General features: G+C 55.9%; 4 protein-coding genes across 4 annotated transcripts; 3 read left to right on the top strand and 1 right to left on the bottom strand.

Annotated features, from left to right (window-relative positions):
- Window positions 1-562: 562 nt before the first annotated feature.
- On the top strand, window positions 563-2,374 carry C8A04DRAFT_29247 (regulator of chromosome condensation 1/beta-lactamase-inhibitor protein II; the record flags this gene model as incomplete). Its single annotated transcript, XM_062780943.1, has 1 exon — window positions 563-2,374. The coding sequence occupies one exon, from the start codon at window positions 563-565 to the stop codon at window positions 2,372-2,374; it is 1,812 nt and encodes a 603-aa protein (XP_062636393.1).
- Window positions 2,375-2,836: 462 nt separating this feature from the next.
- C8A04DRAFT_29246 (uncharacterized protein) lies at window positions 2,837-3,770 on the bottom strand (the record flags this gene model as incomplete). Its single annotated transcript, XM_062780942.1, has 3 exons — window positions 2,837-2,989; window positions 3,212-3,634; window positions 3,759-3,770. The coding sequence occupies 3 exons, from the start codon at window positions 3,768-3,770 to the stop codon at window positions 2,837-2,839; spliced, it is 588 nt and encodes a 195-aa protein (XP_062636392.1).
- Window positions 3,771-5,722: 1,952 nt separating this feature from the next.
- Window positions 5,723-7,474, top strand: C8A04DRAFT_29245 (glycosyltransferase; the record flags this gene model as incomplete). The annotated part of the gene is made up of 1 exon (XM_062780941.1): window positions 5,723-7,474. One exon carries the CDS (start codon window positions 5,723-5,725, stop codon window positions 7,472-7,474), a length of 1,752 nt encoding a protein of 583 aa, XP_062636391.1.
- A 954-nt stretch (window positions 7,475-8,428) lies between these two features.
- On the top strand, window positions 8,429-10,439 carry C8A04DRAFT_12663 (tyrosine-protein phosphatase 1; the record flags this gene model as incomplete). The annotated part of the gene is given in 3 exon segments (XM_062777409.1): window positions 8,429-8,797; window positions 8,811-10,006; window positions 10,148-10,439. 3 exon segments carry the CDS (start codon window positions 8,429-8,431, stop codon window positions 10,437-10,439), a joined length of 1,857 nt encoding a protein of 618 aa, XP_062636390.1.
- Between the last annotated feature and the right edge of the window lie 3,002 nt (window positions 10,440-13,441).

Below are 13,441 nucleotides of genomic sequence, written 5' to 3'. Positions count from 1 at the left end.
CGTGGGCGTCGGCGTGTCGAGTAAACGGGCGTCGCGGTGATGTGTGAGTTGTGGGCCGTGGGCATGCTCGTGGATAAGCTGAGCAAAGCTCCTGGCCACAGTATCCGATTGTGTATCAGGTTCGGTATAAAACGTACCGTCGCGTAAGGAATCCAGACTCGGCTCGCCCGCCGTCGGGTCGCAAACAGTGGGGCAGCTATCCTGAGCTTCGTGCACGGGCCATTTCAGATGGGACGCCAAGCCAAGCCGAGTTAAGCATGGAGATTCTAGAAGCTTGCGAGTGCTCATCATAGTTATATCTGAGCTCACCCCACCACTGAGCTCCCTCACCTTGAGATTCATGCTCTCCTCATTTCTGTGGTCGTCGAGTGGCCTCCTTCCCGAGGCACAACCACTATCGCTCGGCAGAACGAGATTTGAATTGGGAAATCTAAGTTATTGTTATAGATAACGAAAAGACTGTCGTGAAAAAAGGAAATTAATAACGAGACAAAAAGAAAGGGCAACATCAAGTATTAACCCAAAAAGGAGGAAACGGGAAACAGTATAAACCAACCCACCCATGGCTTCGCTTCTTCTTTCCCGGGCCACTGCCCTCCGAGGACGTCCCTTGCCACTTCGCTCCCTTGCGGCTTCTTCCTCGCAATGGGCCCGATACTCCACTACATCCGGGCCGACACGACGCTCCGGCCCTCGCATTTTCAGTCTTCTCGCTGTCACCGCTGCGGCCGGCGCGGGTGCTGTCTTCGCTTACCCGTACATCGCTAACAGCCCCGGCCTGACTGGCCCACCGCAAATCGAGAAGGCTGATATCGTTTACGAAAAGCCGCGGAAGAAGGCCGCATCCAAGGAGGAAGGCCGCGCTATTGTGAGCCCGCAGCACGTGCAGGTCAAGAACAGCTGGGAGCACCCTGGAGTGTACGCTTGGGGGTCCAACATTGGCAAAGTTGTGGCCCCGGACTCGAACGAACCAGTCATCAAAACGCCCCGGCGAATTCCTTTCTTTGATGGCCAGATCCTCCGCGACTTGAAGCTTGACCGCGATTTTGGTGTGGCTATCACCGAGAAAGGAGATCTCGTACAGTGGGGCATAGCCTTCTCCAAGGATTCTGTTGCGCCGACTGTTACCCTACAGGGCAAGAACCTGTCCAAGATAGCCATCTCACGAGACCGAATCATTGCTCTTTCGTCGAACGGGTCCGTCTATTCACTGCCTGTTTCCCAAGCGGACCAGGTTGCGGTCGCACAAGCAACATCGGGGACTCAATCCAGCGAAACCTCATCATCATCGTGGCTCCCATTCTGGTCGTCATCCTCTGGGTCCTGGAGCGGCTGTCGATCCCTCACTCCGTCTAGCTTGGGGTGGGGCGAGAAAGTCATCGATGTCAAGAGCGGCCTTCAACATTGTCTGCTGCTGACTTCCAAAGGCCGCGTATTTTCTGCCGCTGCCAGCTCCGAGGCCTTCCCTTCTCAGGGTCAGCTTGGCGTGCCCGGCCTAACGTGGGAGACACGGCCAAAGGGGCCATTTGACCAGCCCCACGAGGTGATAGGTCTGAAGGGTTCCAGTATCAGCGCCATCGCTGCAGGCGCATTACACTCACTGGTACTCGATAACAAGGGGCGGGTCTTCTCGTTCGGAGATAACGCCAACGGCCAGCTAGGGTTCGAGACGGCGATCGGGGCCATCGTCGACACGCCCTCGCCACTGCCCATTGACAAGCTCTATGCTGGCACGGGGTTTGCGCCCAAGGTCACTGCGATTGCGGCCGGCGGGCAAAACAGCTATTTCACCGTAGATGCCACCAAGACACAAGGCCACGACTCCCGCGAGGTCGGTCGCACGGTTGCCGACACCTGGGCCTGCGGCGCTGGCATCTACGGTAACCTCGGCTCCGGAAAGTGGACACACGTCTCCCCGACGCCGAACAAAATCAAGGCGCTGTCCGGTCTGTACGAGTTTGACGAGGCCGCGGGCCGCGTCACCCCCATCCGCGTAGCCGGGTTCGCCGTCGGGAGCACTCACGCCTGCGCTGTCCTCGCCAACTACACCCACCTCACATCATCATCGCAATCGTCATCATCCACTGATACCAGCTTTGGCGCCGATGCTCTCTGGTGGGGCGGTAACGAGCACTACCAGTTGGGCAACGGCAAACGGAGCAACGTCAACGCGCCTGTGTACATCGGTCCACTAGACGCCAGGACACATGTACAAGATGGGCATGTTGGAGCTAGCGTTGGCGGGGCAGACCGCCTCCAGCTCACGCCGCGGACGACAGTGCGGCTGGGCGAGCATGGTAAAGGGAGGAAGGTCAGTGTTGAGCAGCGTGTCGAGTGCGGCCGCTTTGTGACGGCAGTGTACTCGGGCGCATGATTTGGTCCCGAGTCTGTTGACAACGGTACATGAGAACCGGGAAGTCAGACTGTATTTGTTTGTATGATATATGGAAGCAGAGAGGGTGGTCCTTGGAAGTTTAGAGTTCACTGTACCACAGTATTGTACTCTTTTGCTTTCCTTTTTTGAGGTTACCGGGGCTGAATCTGTAACATAATTATGTATGTGTAAACAGGGATGTGGAAATAACTACCGCTCAATCACTCTATGGTTTATCAACCGAACCATGGAAACCTTTGGGGTCAGTCGCCTAGAGAGGTTACGGCACTTTGGAGCCCAAAAGCAACTCCTAATACATTATTTGAACGTACGAAGGTAAAACTCTAACCTCAGCGGCCTAACCAACACTACCAGGGATGAACGACGGAATTGCGGTACGGTGGCAGGATGACGTTCCTCCATCCCAAATCCACCACTCATATAACACCCTTGATTACCCGATCAGCAACTATCCCCGCGAACGATAGAGTTCCAGTTGCCGGACTCAAAGTTTTGGCCGCCAACCGTCGTAGCAACCGAAGCACAGGTGTTGACGATGAACCCGGCGCTCTGGGCAATCATCTCCCAGCGATCCAAGAGTTTGACGCCGTGGTTCTGTGTGGAAGGGGCTGTGTCAGTCTTGTTCTGTGACAGGCGCCAAAACAAACCAAAAAAAGGGGTTGGGGGGGTATCGTGAACTGGGAGGAAGCTGTGGGGTAATTATGGCACATTGGCCAGGCCGGCTAAGAGAGACGGGCCGACAAGCTGGGCAGACGGGGGCTATGAATCGTATAGGGACAGAAGGGACTTGCTAAGACTGTGCGGAACAAAACTCACATCGTTACACCAATAAACCGCCGCGTTGTTCGTGCAGCTGACCCGAGCACACACGCCGGGCCCGGATCCCATGCGAGGCGCCGTCGTGAGGGTCATGAGATACTGGATCGCCTCGATGGCGCGGCCTCTGTCAGCAGACGGGAAGTTACCGCATATGACCCTGGTGGCACGCTTTCTGTCCGCCGGGCCTGTAACGCCGCCCGCGACTTCGCCCACGAGCCCGTTCACCCCTTCGGCCGCACCAGCAACCTTGTCGGTTGGGACAGGGAGCTTGAAGTCCGGGTTGAGGGCGACGGCCTGAGCAAAGGCTTCCTGGATGGTGCCATTCAGAACTTCGGTCCGGCCCGGCGAGACCTCGATTTCGAACTGGGCAGGCAGGATGGTGTATTTCTCAGGGGGGTCAGGAGACTCGACGGCCATGGTCTGTGGTAGTATACAGGAAGTCAGCTTGGCGATCGTAGCCCATAATGTTTATGGCATGTTTCTCTTGCTGGGCTGCTCGCGATCAAAGACGTTTGAGATGCGGTTATATGAGAAGGCCACTTACGATCTGGGCCATGAGGAGGCCGAAGACGGAGGCTTTTATACACCAGCCGGACAGTAAGGAGGAAGACCTTTTGGCCACAGTGGTCTACCCTAGTATACCCATCGCGTTTGACGCCTTTCGCCTGGTGTTTCCTGACGTGGACGTCTGTGACTTGTCTTCCCTAGCAGTTGGGGACGGGGTTGTTGTCCTTCATTTGGAGTAAACAAGGAGCTCTGTGATGAGTCTGGCCGATCTTCCCAAATGTATTCAAGGAGAACCCGGCGGTTTGCTCGACAGTTTGGGAAGCCCCCAAGCTCTGTCGAGCCAGACCATCAGGAAATATTCCACACCGGTGGCGGGAATTTCGAAAGCGGCCTAGGACGCCTTGATCATTGATGTGGTTTGAAAACCCATCGACACCATGGCGACCTGAGTTGAGTTGTTTCTTTTTCCCGAGTTACGACCCGACCAACCTCTTGAAAATCAAAGTTTGGTTTTGAGTACCAGAGTTTCCCATATCCTAAAACTTTGACAGTAATCTAACGCGATCACGAGTACCGAGAGTCCAACGCAAGAAATTCCAAACCGACCACCAGGTCAACAACTCTAGATGCTCCTCGACTTCCTAAGCGCCGGGAAAACCTTCCGCGTTCAAACCGTCCATCACAATTATGCTAGTTACGGACGGTACCAGATTTACAGGCCTCCCATTTGCAATTCCTTTCCCATTGTATACCTGTAGTCCCAGCTCGCGCCCGTTTTGTTTGCTGGTGATCTAGAAGAAGCGATACCTAGAAGGAAAACGATCGCCAATTCAACTCTGCTGTTGTCGCTCAAGTGTATGTACAATATGAAACTATATCTCACCGACATTGTCACCGGTGGCGAGTACCTTAGGGTAGGATTCCGAATCAGAGAGCGGCACACGGTTTGAATAGAAGTTTAACCCCCGGCAATTCGGATAACCATGGGATATTTCCAAGCAGAAACTCGAGTCACACCAACTACGTGGTTCGTTTAGGCCCCCAAAACGACGTGACGCAGCCACAAGGCCACTCTGAGGATAAGGGGTTTCGACCCCACGTTACATCATCAGCATCGTCCTTGTGTATCCCGGGACTCTTCAATGCTCCGGCATATACCCGGGGTTGTCGAATCCGAAGAGGATCCGACGCAAATGGCTATGAGAGATAATTACCTATGTTGTGCCACTCCTAGCTGCCACGGTTTATGAAACACAATTGTTCTTTTCACCACTGTGCGAGCGGCGAGCAACGACTTCGCACTGGCTGCTGGCAGGTTTGTCCTGAGTCGCCAAGCTCGGAGAGCCGGAAACGGCCCGCCAATTGGTGCAGTTGTCGGGGGTTGTGGGATTTTGTTTGTCTCGATACCAGATTCTCTGTGCCGTTCCTGCCGGAGTGCCGAGCATGGTGACCCTAGTAGCCAAGCAATATGCGAGCGGGACCAACGGGCCTCATAAGCCCAAAGGGCCTAGCACAAGCTTACGCAGTTCGTGATGGGATGAAGGCCCACAGGGCCACGGCTGCCGTCAGCGTGCAAACAGGAGGGATATGGAGTCGAGAAGGTTTCTTTTTCGGTCCTGCCTTGAGCAGCATCCGAAAACACAAACAAACCGCGAAAACCTATTCCCAGACGATTCCCCCCCTCCTGCCCCGAATCAAACCAACGAGCACTCGGTAACCTGATCAGCACTGCAACCACTGTGTGTAAGGAGGGGACCCAGGCAACCAAGGCAGCTATTACGCGTTTGAGAGAGACTGGAATACTTCGGAATACACACGTAGGCGGACTTGGTGCGACCGAGCGACCTTCTGTGGGCGATCTCGCCCGTTCTCAAGAGTATCAAACCATGGGATCGAAATAACCTGTATGAACACAACTTGAAGCGAAGAGTACCCCCGGGCACTTCTCGTTGTGCTCCGGGTGCCCCTCCGCCAGGGTTGACGAAACAGATCCCGATGATCATGGACCAGCAACAACCCCAGGGCAGCGACAATTTCGCAACAACCCTCCGCCATGTCGCCCAGAAACTCCTCTTCCGCGGTGGCTGGAAAGCCCGATTCTCCGTCGTCGTGCTTCTGCTCGTGGCCTTCGCCTTCCTTGCCCACCACCCGCACTTTTACTCCGACGGCTTCTATGTTCCATCGGCGGCTCCCAACCGCCACACTAGCGACAGCCATGCCTTATCGCCACAGCCGACATCACCATCACCTAGTGGGTGGTGGATGGAATTTTTTACCCGGCTCGACACCACTCGCGTCACGGCCCGACCGATCACGATCAAAGACTGGGACCCCTCCATAAACTGGAAGCCCGGTGGCGATGCTGTTCGACCGGACCTGATCAAGCTCCGCGAGGACGACGAGGCCAAGTTCCGCTTGTCGCACGCGGCACTCGTCGGCCAGCTCGCGACCTTCGCGAACCACCTTCCCTACGACGCGAATACCACGGGCATCGTCACAACGGCGGGTGTGCCTAATTTCGGGCAGGCGATATCGCTGGTGCTAACCGCTCGACGGGCCGGGTCTCGCTTACCGATCCAGATCGTGCTAGACTCGACATCGGCGTGGGTAGACTGGATGTGTGCCGAGACGATGCCGCGGTACAATGCTGCTTGCGTGTCCTTAGAAGAGGCATGGGCTGGGCTCGGCCCGCTGGTGCCCGAGCTGGAGCGTTTCCAGTGGAAGGTCATCTCGATCGTTGCTTCGACTTTCCAAAACGTTCTCTTCCTCGATACCGACTGCCTCCCCGTGAGGAACCCAGACCCGATCTTCGACCCGGGCTCCGAGCCCTTCTCCTCAACCGGCTTCATCAGCTGGCCCGACTTCTGGACGTCGACCGCCTCAGTATCATTCTACCGCATCGCCGGGGACCTCGAGGTCCCACCCGTCCCGTCGCGGCCAACATCGGAGAGCGGGGTGATGGTGTTCGATAAAGCACGACACGCGGATACCCTCCTCCTGGCAGCCTACTACAACCATAACGGGCCGAAACATTACTACCCGCTGCTCAGCCAGCACGCGGCTGGCGAGGGCGACAAGGAAACATTTTTGCACGCCGCGCTCGTGCTTGACGCGCTAAGACAGCGTGGACAGTACCAGCAGCCGACAGAGTGGATGAAACCTGGGATCGGGCTGAAGAAGGGGTATTATGATGTCAAGAAACTGCCTTCTGTCCACGGACGGTCCGCCAAGGGCAAGTGGACGGGCATGTTTCTCCAGCAGACCGATCCGGTGGCGGACTACCGCGCCGTCATGGCTGTCGTTGAAGCAGAAGCAGCCAAGAATGGCGAGCCAAGGAGGACACGACAACAACAAACCAGAGAAGAACGAAAACACAAAGGACGAAAAGAGTCAAGAAAAGTAGAGGAAGAAGATTTTCTCACCGACCCATCCGCCCTGGCCACGGTCGCTCCCCATCTGCCCGAGCACTACAACAGCGGTACCATGTTTTTTCACCACAGCGGCGTCAAGCCCGACTTCACGCGCGTGGTCGACGAGACATGGGGCCTCCTCGAGACCGACTCGGAAGGCCGGTACGTGCGCCTGTGGGGTAGCCCCGACTGGATCGTCGACGCCTTTGACCGCGACGTCGAGAGGTTGTTGTGGGAGGATTCCGTGCAGGTGTATTGTCAGGAAGGGGCGCTGACGCGGTTCGAGCGGTTGCGGATGGTGTGTGACCAGTTGCGCGTGGTTTATGACCAGATTTATGGATAGCCGATCGCGTGCATTGGTTTCAGTTCTGACTGGGTTGAGCCTTGTTTGATGGAAGGTAGAATCTGGGTGGAGGCTTGGCAAAAGCGGGAAATGCGGGCGTGGAGGAATCACGTTAACGGTGCTTAGCGTACTGTAACGTTAGCCAGTGTTTTTCAAGCTAACGGCAGCACTAACACGGGCCAAATGGACGGAGTTGGTGACTGAATCAAGTGTATGGAATGCGGGACGAAATAAGGTGATGCCAATAAAAACATTCCCATCCAAATTTCAGTTTTCATTGTTGGATCAAATCACCAACCACAGGGCCGACAGCCACAGCAGGCGCCATAGCCGCGCCTCTCGTGCAGCACCCGCTGCGTCTCTTGTCCAATGACGAGCTCGTCATTTCGTCACGAACATCCCCCAAAAATAGCGTTAAGCGACGAGGCGCGAATGACCAAGACGCTTTCCCGCTGAGCCCCTGATTCAGCTTATACATACTCGGTCCTAAGTTGGTGAAGTCATTCTGTCGGACCCCGAAAGATCGACGCTCCGCATCTTTGTGCATCTGCATTTCGCACGTGCTTCACGAACCATTCTGCCTGTATTGCATCCATCCCGCATCATCCCGCCGACTGCATTCTGCATCCTGCATTCTGCCGTTGCGGGTGCATTCCGGTCGGTCCCTTGTTCGTGGCGCATCACCGCGAAGAAAGCGCCTTGGATTCATTTGCCCCATCGCTACTCGCCATTCTCGTGTTCATTTGTCATCGCGAGTCGCCCTCTTCGAAACTCCAACATCGCCAAGCGACAATCTGATACGCTTTCCTCAAGCCACCCTTTTCCCCCGGCGACGCCACGAACCGAAGAAACCGACTGTTTGTACGAGGGAACTAACGATACGGATACGTACCCATTTACTCTTACATACTGCGTCCCACAGCCAACATCTGATCTCCAACAACCTACCCTGGGATGGAGCACCTCGGCCGATTCCACCGGCGCAAGAAGGACAGCTCCACCACGCCAACCATCATCACTAGCAACATCCCAGACAACACCACCCCGGCCGTACCGCCGTCAACACAGACCGATGTTCCGTCTGCACCGCCGATGCGCACCCTGCAGAAACTGAGTCCCTTCCGGGTTTTCCAACGCTCGTCCGGGAAGCGAGCGCGTGACTCGCCGCCGGCCTCCCTTCCACACTCCCCGGCCGCGGCCCCGGTAGCCGGTAATGGTGCCGCCGATGGGCGCCCCGTATCGCCGCTGTCGCTCCAGGCCGAGACCGCGGGCAACGATGAGGCGCGGTCGTTAGCACCACCAAAGATGCCCAAGTTTCTCGATGTGGGTATTGAAGGTACGGTTGGCGGGCGATCCGGCCTTGTTTGTATTCTCCTGCCCGCGAGTTGCTAATTATAATCTGGTTGAATTAGAGATGGACAGGAAATTCACCGAACTCGTGTGGCGCGAGCGGATGCGACTCAGGCAGTCAGCTGCGAACTCAAGCCCAGACTTTCGCTGGGCACCCGTCACGGGACCTCATCTCAAGGTGCTCGACCGGTACTTAAACATCCAGCCGTGGAACAACAACCGGATAAAGTTGCGGGTGCCCGAGGGACACGTTGATTACGTCAACGCCTCACCTATCGTCCTCGAACCGTCGCCATCCCCAGACGCCCTTGCCGTCCCGCAGGAACCAGACCGGTACATCGCGATGCAGGGACCGAAGCAGGCTTCGGCCGGCCATGTGTGGCGGATGGTTGTGGAGCAGCTGGAGAGCCCTGGCGTCATTGTGATGCTGACGGAGACACATGAGGGCGCGATGGAGAAGTGCTTCCCCTACTTCCCCCGCAGTGAGAGTGACCCACCAGTCGAGATCAACGAGCACGACGAGTTTGGCGATGGCTTTCGTGCCACCCTCCGATGTGAGGGCCTTGAGGAAACCCCGGCCGGCGATGCTATCGAGCTGCGGAAACTCGTCATTCGCATTCACTCCCACGCAAAACCGCCCGCGCCGACTGCCTCTACTCCTGCACCCGATGATGCCGATATCGAGATGCTTTCCCCAGGCGAGGAAGAAGCCAACTCAACAGCCAATTTCCCCGCCGCAGACCAGGAGCAAAACCCCCCGGAAGAGGAGGATGTACCACTACAACAGCCAGGAGACACCGATCCCAGTCCCGACCACGATGAACAGCAAACTGAAAACAGAAACTCCACGGATGAAACACAACAAAACGAGGAAGTCGAAGAACGAGTCATCTATCACTTCCTCTACAAAAAATGGCCCGACTTCGGCGTCCCTTCCCGAGCCGACATCGACTCCTTCTTTACCCTAATGCGCCTTTCCCGTGAACGCAATGCCTCCCCCTCCAACCCGCGCATCGTCCACTGCAGCGCCGGCGTCGGCCGCTCCGGCACATTCATCGCCCTCGAACACCTCATGCGGGAGCTCGAGGCCGGTGTGCTAGAGCGATGGGATGATAGGGTGGGTGCGGCGACCGATGATAGTCTTCTAGTTGGTGGTGCTGCTGGAGAGCAAGATGGGACTGGGTTAGGAGAGCCTCGTCCAGGGTCGAGTCGGGCCGGGCCGGGAGGAAGGCCGGACAAGCGTGGTAATGACAGCAGACGGCGCCGACGGAAGAGTGGCTCCTCTGCGGCAACCGATGCTAGCCCAAGGGGGTTGAGTGGGAGCAGCAGTGGCGACTCGGACAGTAACATAGGCAAGGGTGATCTCATCTTTGAGACGGTCAACGCGCTGCGGGAACAACGACGGACCATGGTACAGGCGGAGTCGCAGTATATTTTTATTTACCGCGTCTTGCGACAGATGTGGCTTGAGAAATATGGCGAGGAAGTGAGGGAAGAGAAGGTAGCAGAACAGCAGCAACCGGAAATGAGTCGGGGGGCAGAGGCTAGGAGGCGTAAAGATGGGGAGCCGGCTCCGAAGAGGTTGGAGGTGGACCCGTTTGTGGAGAGGGATTGAATGAACCTTTTGGCGGGTATGGAGGTTGTGAAGGATGGAGATCGGCCGACTCCAAGTTCACCTCCTGGGGCAACCCCGAGCCAGCTGTTGCCGTGGTTTGACGTTCATATTTGCTTATATTTCCTTTCTTTCTGTCCTTCCTTTCCGGCGCACTCGGGGCGTATGTACTGCTTAGCTGGAAGTGTGCCTTCTGTTCTTTCTCATTTTGGCACTTCACCTTTTTTTCTCCTTTCTTAAGCGGCATGATATATGTGGTGGATGGATGGGGGACTTAGCCTGTGATTGATAAAGAGGGGGGGTATACGGATTATGACATGAGTAGATGGATGGTTATGGGTTGCTTTTATGTGGTTGATGTCTTTTTTATCATGGCATCTGACAGTGCCGGCGTCTCAACTCGCTGGGGAGGGTAACACTCGGTCTGGAACTGGGTGTGCGGAATAGGTCTCCTGCACACATATAGATTGTGCTTTTACTGAAGTAATCTGTCCCTCATGATGCCTTGCTTTCGCTTAATTTTGTGCTGTAGCGGAGGTGTTTCATCGAGTGACTTGTCTCCACGCCTAGTCGTCAAATATACCGTCCTGGCGCTGAGCGCCTCAGGGCCTTCTGCGGTGAACCAACTGGAAGACAAAGGAAAGCGAGGTTCGGGCATGGATAACAAATGTATGGTGACCCTTGAGGAGGCTGAAGCGGGTTTGTTGCGTTAAAGACAGTGAGAATGGCCTAGACACGGCGGGTCCTATGGGAGACTCTCAATCGACTAACACACCGGCTGGGGGGGGGGGTTGTACGTCTTTGATATGTATGTAATATCTATGTACATGTTGAGCTGCCCGGCCCACCAACACGCCCATGACGATGCTCGGGTTATCAACGGGGAATAAGAATGGCATGGCGGCGGCTGCTATTGAGCCTGCTTTAGTGTTGTCGCTGCATGCCCGTTAGCTACGTTTCATGACTGCGCAATGACTGGGTCGGGTTTTCCCGTTTCTCACAGATGTTGTTTCTTTGCCTTTTTTTTCTTTTTTTGAGGTTCGCCTTGGAGAGGCGAGGCATCTAGCGGCAATTTCAAGCAACATTCTCCCCCCCCCCCCCGGCAAGTCTCCTCTAAACTAGTCCTGCTCGCTTGACCGAGTGGGCATCTCTGTCGGCGAGGCCGGCCAAAGATGACACTCTGCAGCTGGCGTCGGGTTCGGTTGTCAACTTGGCAGCGACACGTTGAGGTTACCTAGGAGACCACCCATGCGAGTGGCTTCTTTTTTCCTTTTTTTATCTCCTTCGGGGTTGGTGGAGGACAGAAACCTCAAATGCCCAGTGGGGCATGCTAATTTTCCACGTGGAGACCCTGCAGGTACGAGATTGTCAGCTTTACGGCATGGGGCAGACTCCGGGCCCATTCATGAGCTGAGATTGACAACTGGCGTCACCTTCGGTGTTTTCCTCGAAGTTTCAAGCAAAATCGACATCCCCGTTTATGGACTCTTGGGCAGCTATTCCGAGAGGCTCAATTGGAAGAAACGCTTCGTTTCGCGACTCTCAACGCCCGACTCGATGAATGTGCGACAATCCACTTGCAAGGGGGTGTTTCGGAAGAGGCGGGCTGGAAGTTCTGTCACTTATATGTGGTGCTGACTCGGATTCACACCATCTCGAGATATCAACCATGGACGCACTTTTACCCGGCGCTGGGGGGGGCAAGCTCGCCCTGCCAGGGAGGGGGTTGAAGCAATCGAAGAAAAGGATAACTAGAAGGAGATGGTAATAGGATGCTTCGACACAGGACTTTGCCGTCGCAGTTTCGTTCTCACCTGTTTCCCTATTCCTCCATCTCCCACCCCCGAATCCAAACTCACCTCAAGTCGAGGAGGTCTGTTTTGACGAAAGGTCGGCATCCCAAAATTTCAGCTGGACCTAGCTAGCGCCAGGTACCTCGTGTGGTGTACATTGGTATAGTCCAGTGTCCTACGTGTACGGTAAAATCGTCTCGACGGGAGTGAAGGTCACAGCCGAGGGCGGGGCCTGCGAGGGGAATACCCCACTGATGGAATGACGGGCCAGCCAGCCCACAAGCCAGATTAGGCAAAGCATGGGCGCTAACATGTCGCTCCCTTGCCCTAGAACCCCGACTGGTCCTTCTGGAAGGATTCTGAAAAGAGAGCTGGGCCGATCAGCAGCGCCACTCGACTCGTTCTCCCGTCTCATTCACTTGACATCCATAGGTTCCATGTGGCCTGTCTTTTCCTTTCCACCTTCCAGCTTACGTCCCGCATCGCATCTGCTCTCAAACGCCGCTTCTTGCTTCCCGGACGGCTGGACCCCGATTACACGTCCTCCCGCCTTCCAAAATTCGACCCGGCGGAAGAACGAAGGGCACGCCGCATTCGGCGGCGCATTTCCGACTCGCATCGCTTCGAAGGAAATAGAACGACGAGGCTATTTTTCCGAACGTGCGGGTAGCGCTCTTATCCCCCTTCCCGCTCGGCAGTCTCTCTCGCTTCATCGGTTCTTTCGGGATCCTGTCTGCGCTGTATCGTGACTTGCGACCAACTCGCCCCCTCCGGTTTTGACAAATCAATCCGCCTTCGCCCGGCAAACCCGAGATCAGCCACCCTGGAGTCTAACGTTAAATCCCACGTGCTGCTTGCTCCCCCGACGCGTGGCCTGTGAACGCCCCCCCGCGCGTTTTGTGGTTGCCCACCAACAAAAGACCGCGAGCGACCACCGGCTCCCGCGTTTATCGAGTTTTTATTTTGCACCTTGGAACTCCTCCTGACGCCACCCTCGTCGACCAGTCGGACTATGACGAATCATTAAGACGACCTTGAAGTCCGGCACCGATCATGACGTCGATTGTGAGTTGAGGTCCCGCTTTGTTACTTCGATCCCTGCAAGGTGTTCCTCAGCCCTTGAACCCCTGGGCACCAAAAGAGACCATTCGTCGGTTATCACCTTTGCGCTGGTCCCGGGGTTCTTACTTTCTCCCTCCCCCTCATTTTATT

The sequence above is a fragment of the Dichotomopilus funicola genome (assembly GCF_033296635.1).
Source record: "Dichotomopilus funicola strain CBS 141.50 unplaced genomic scaffold C8A04scaffold_37, whole genome shotgun sequence".
NCBI lineage: Eukaryota > Fungi > Ascomycota > Sordariomycetes > Sordariales > Chaetomiaceae > Dichotomopilus > Dichotomopilus funicola.
Note: the sequence above shows the minus strand (reverse complement) of the source record. Positions and strands in the feature narration are given on the sequence as shown.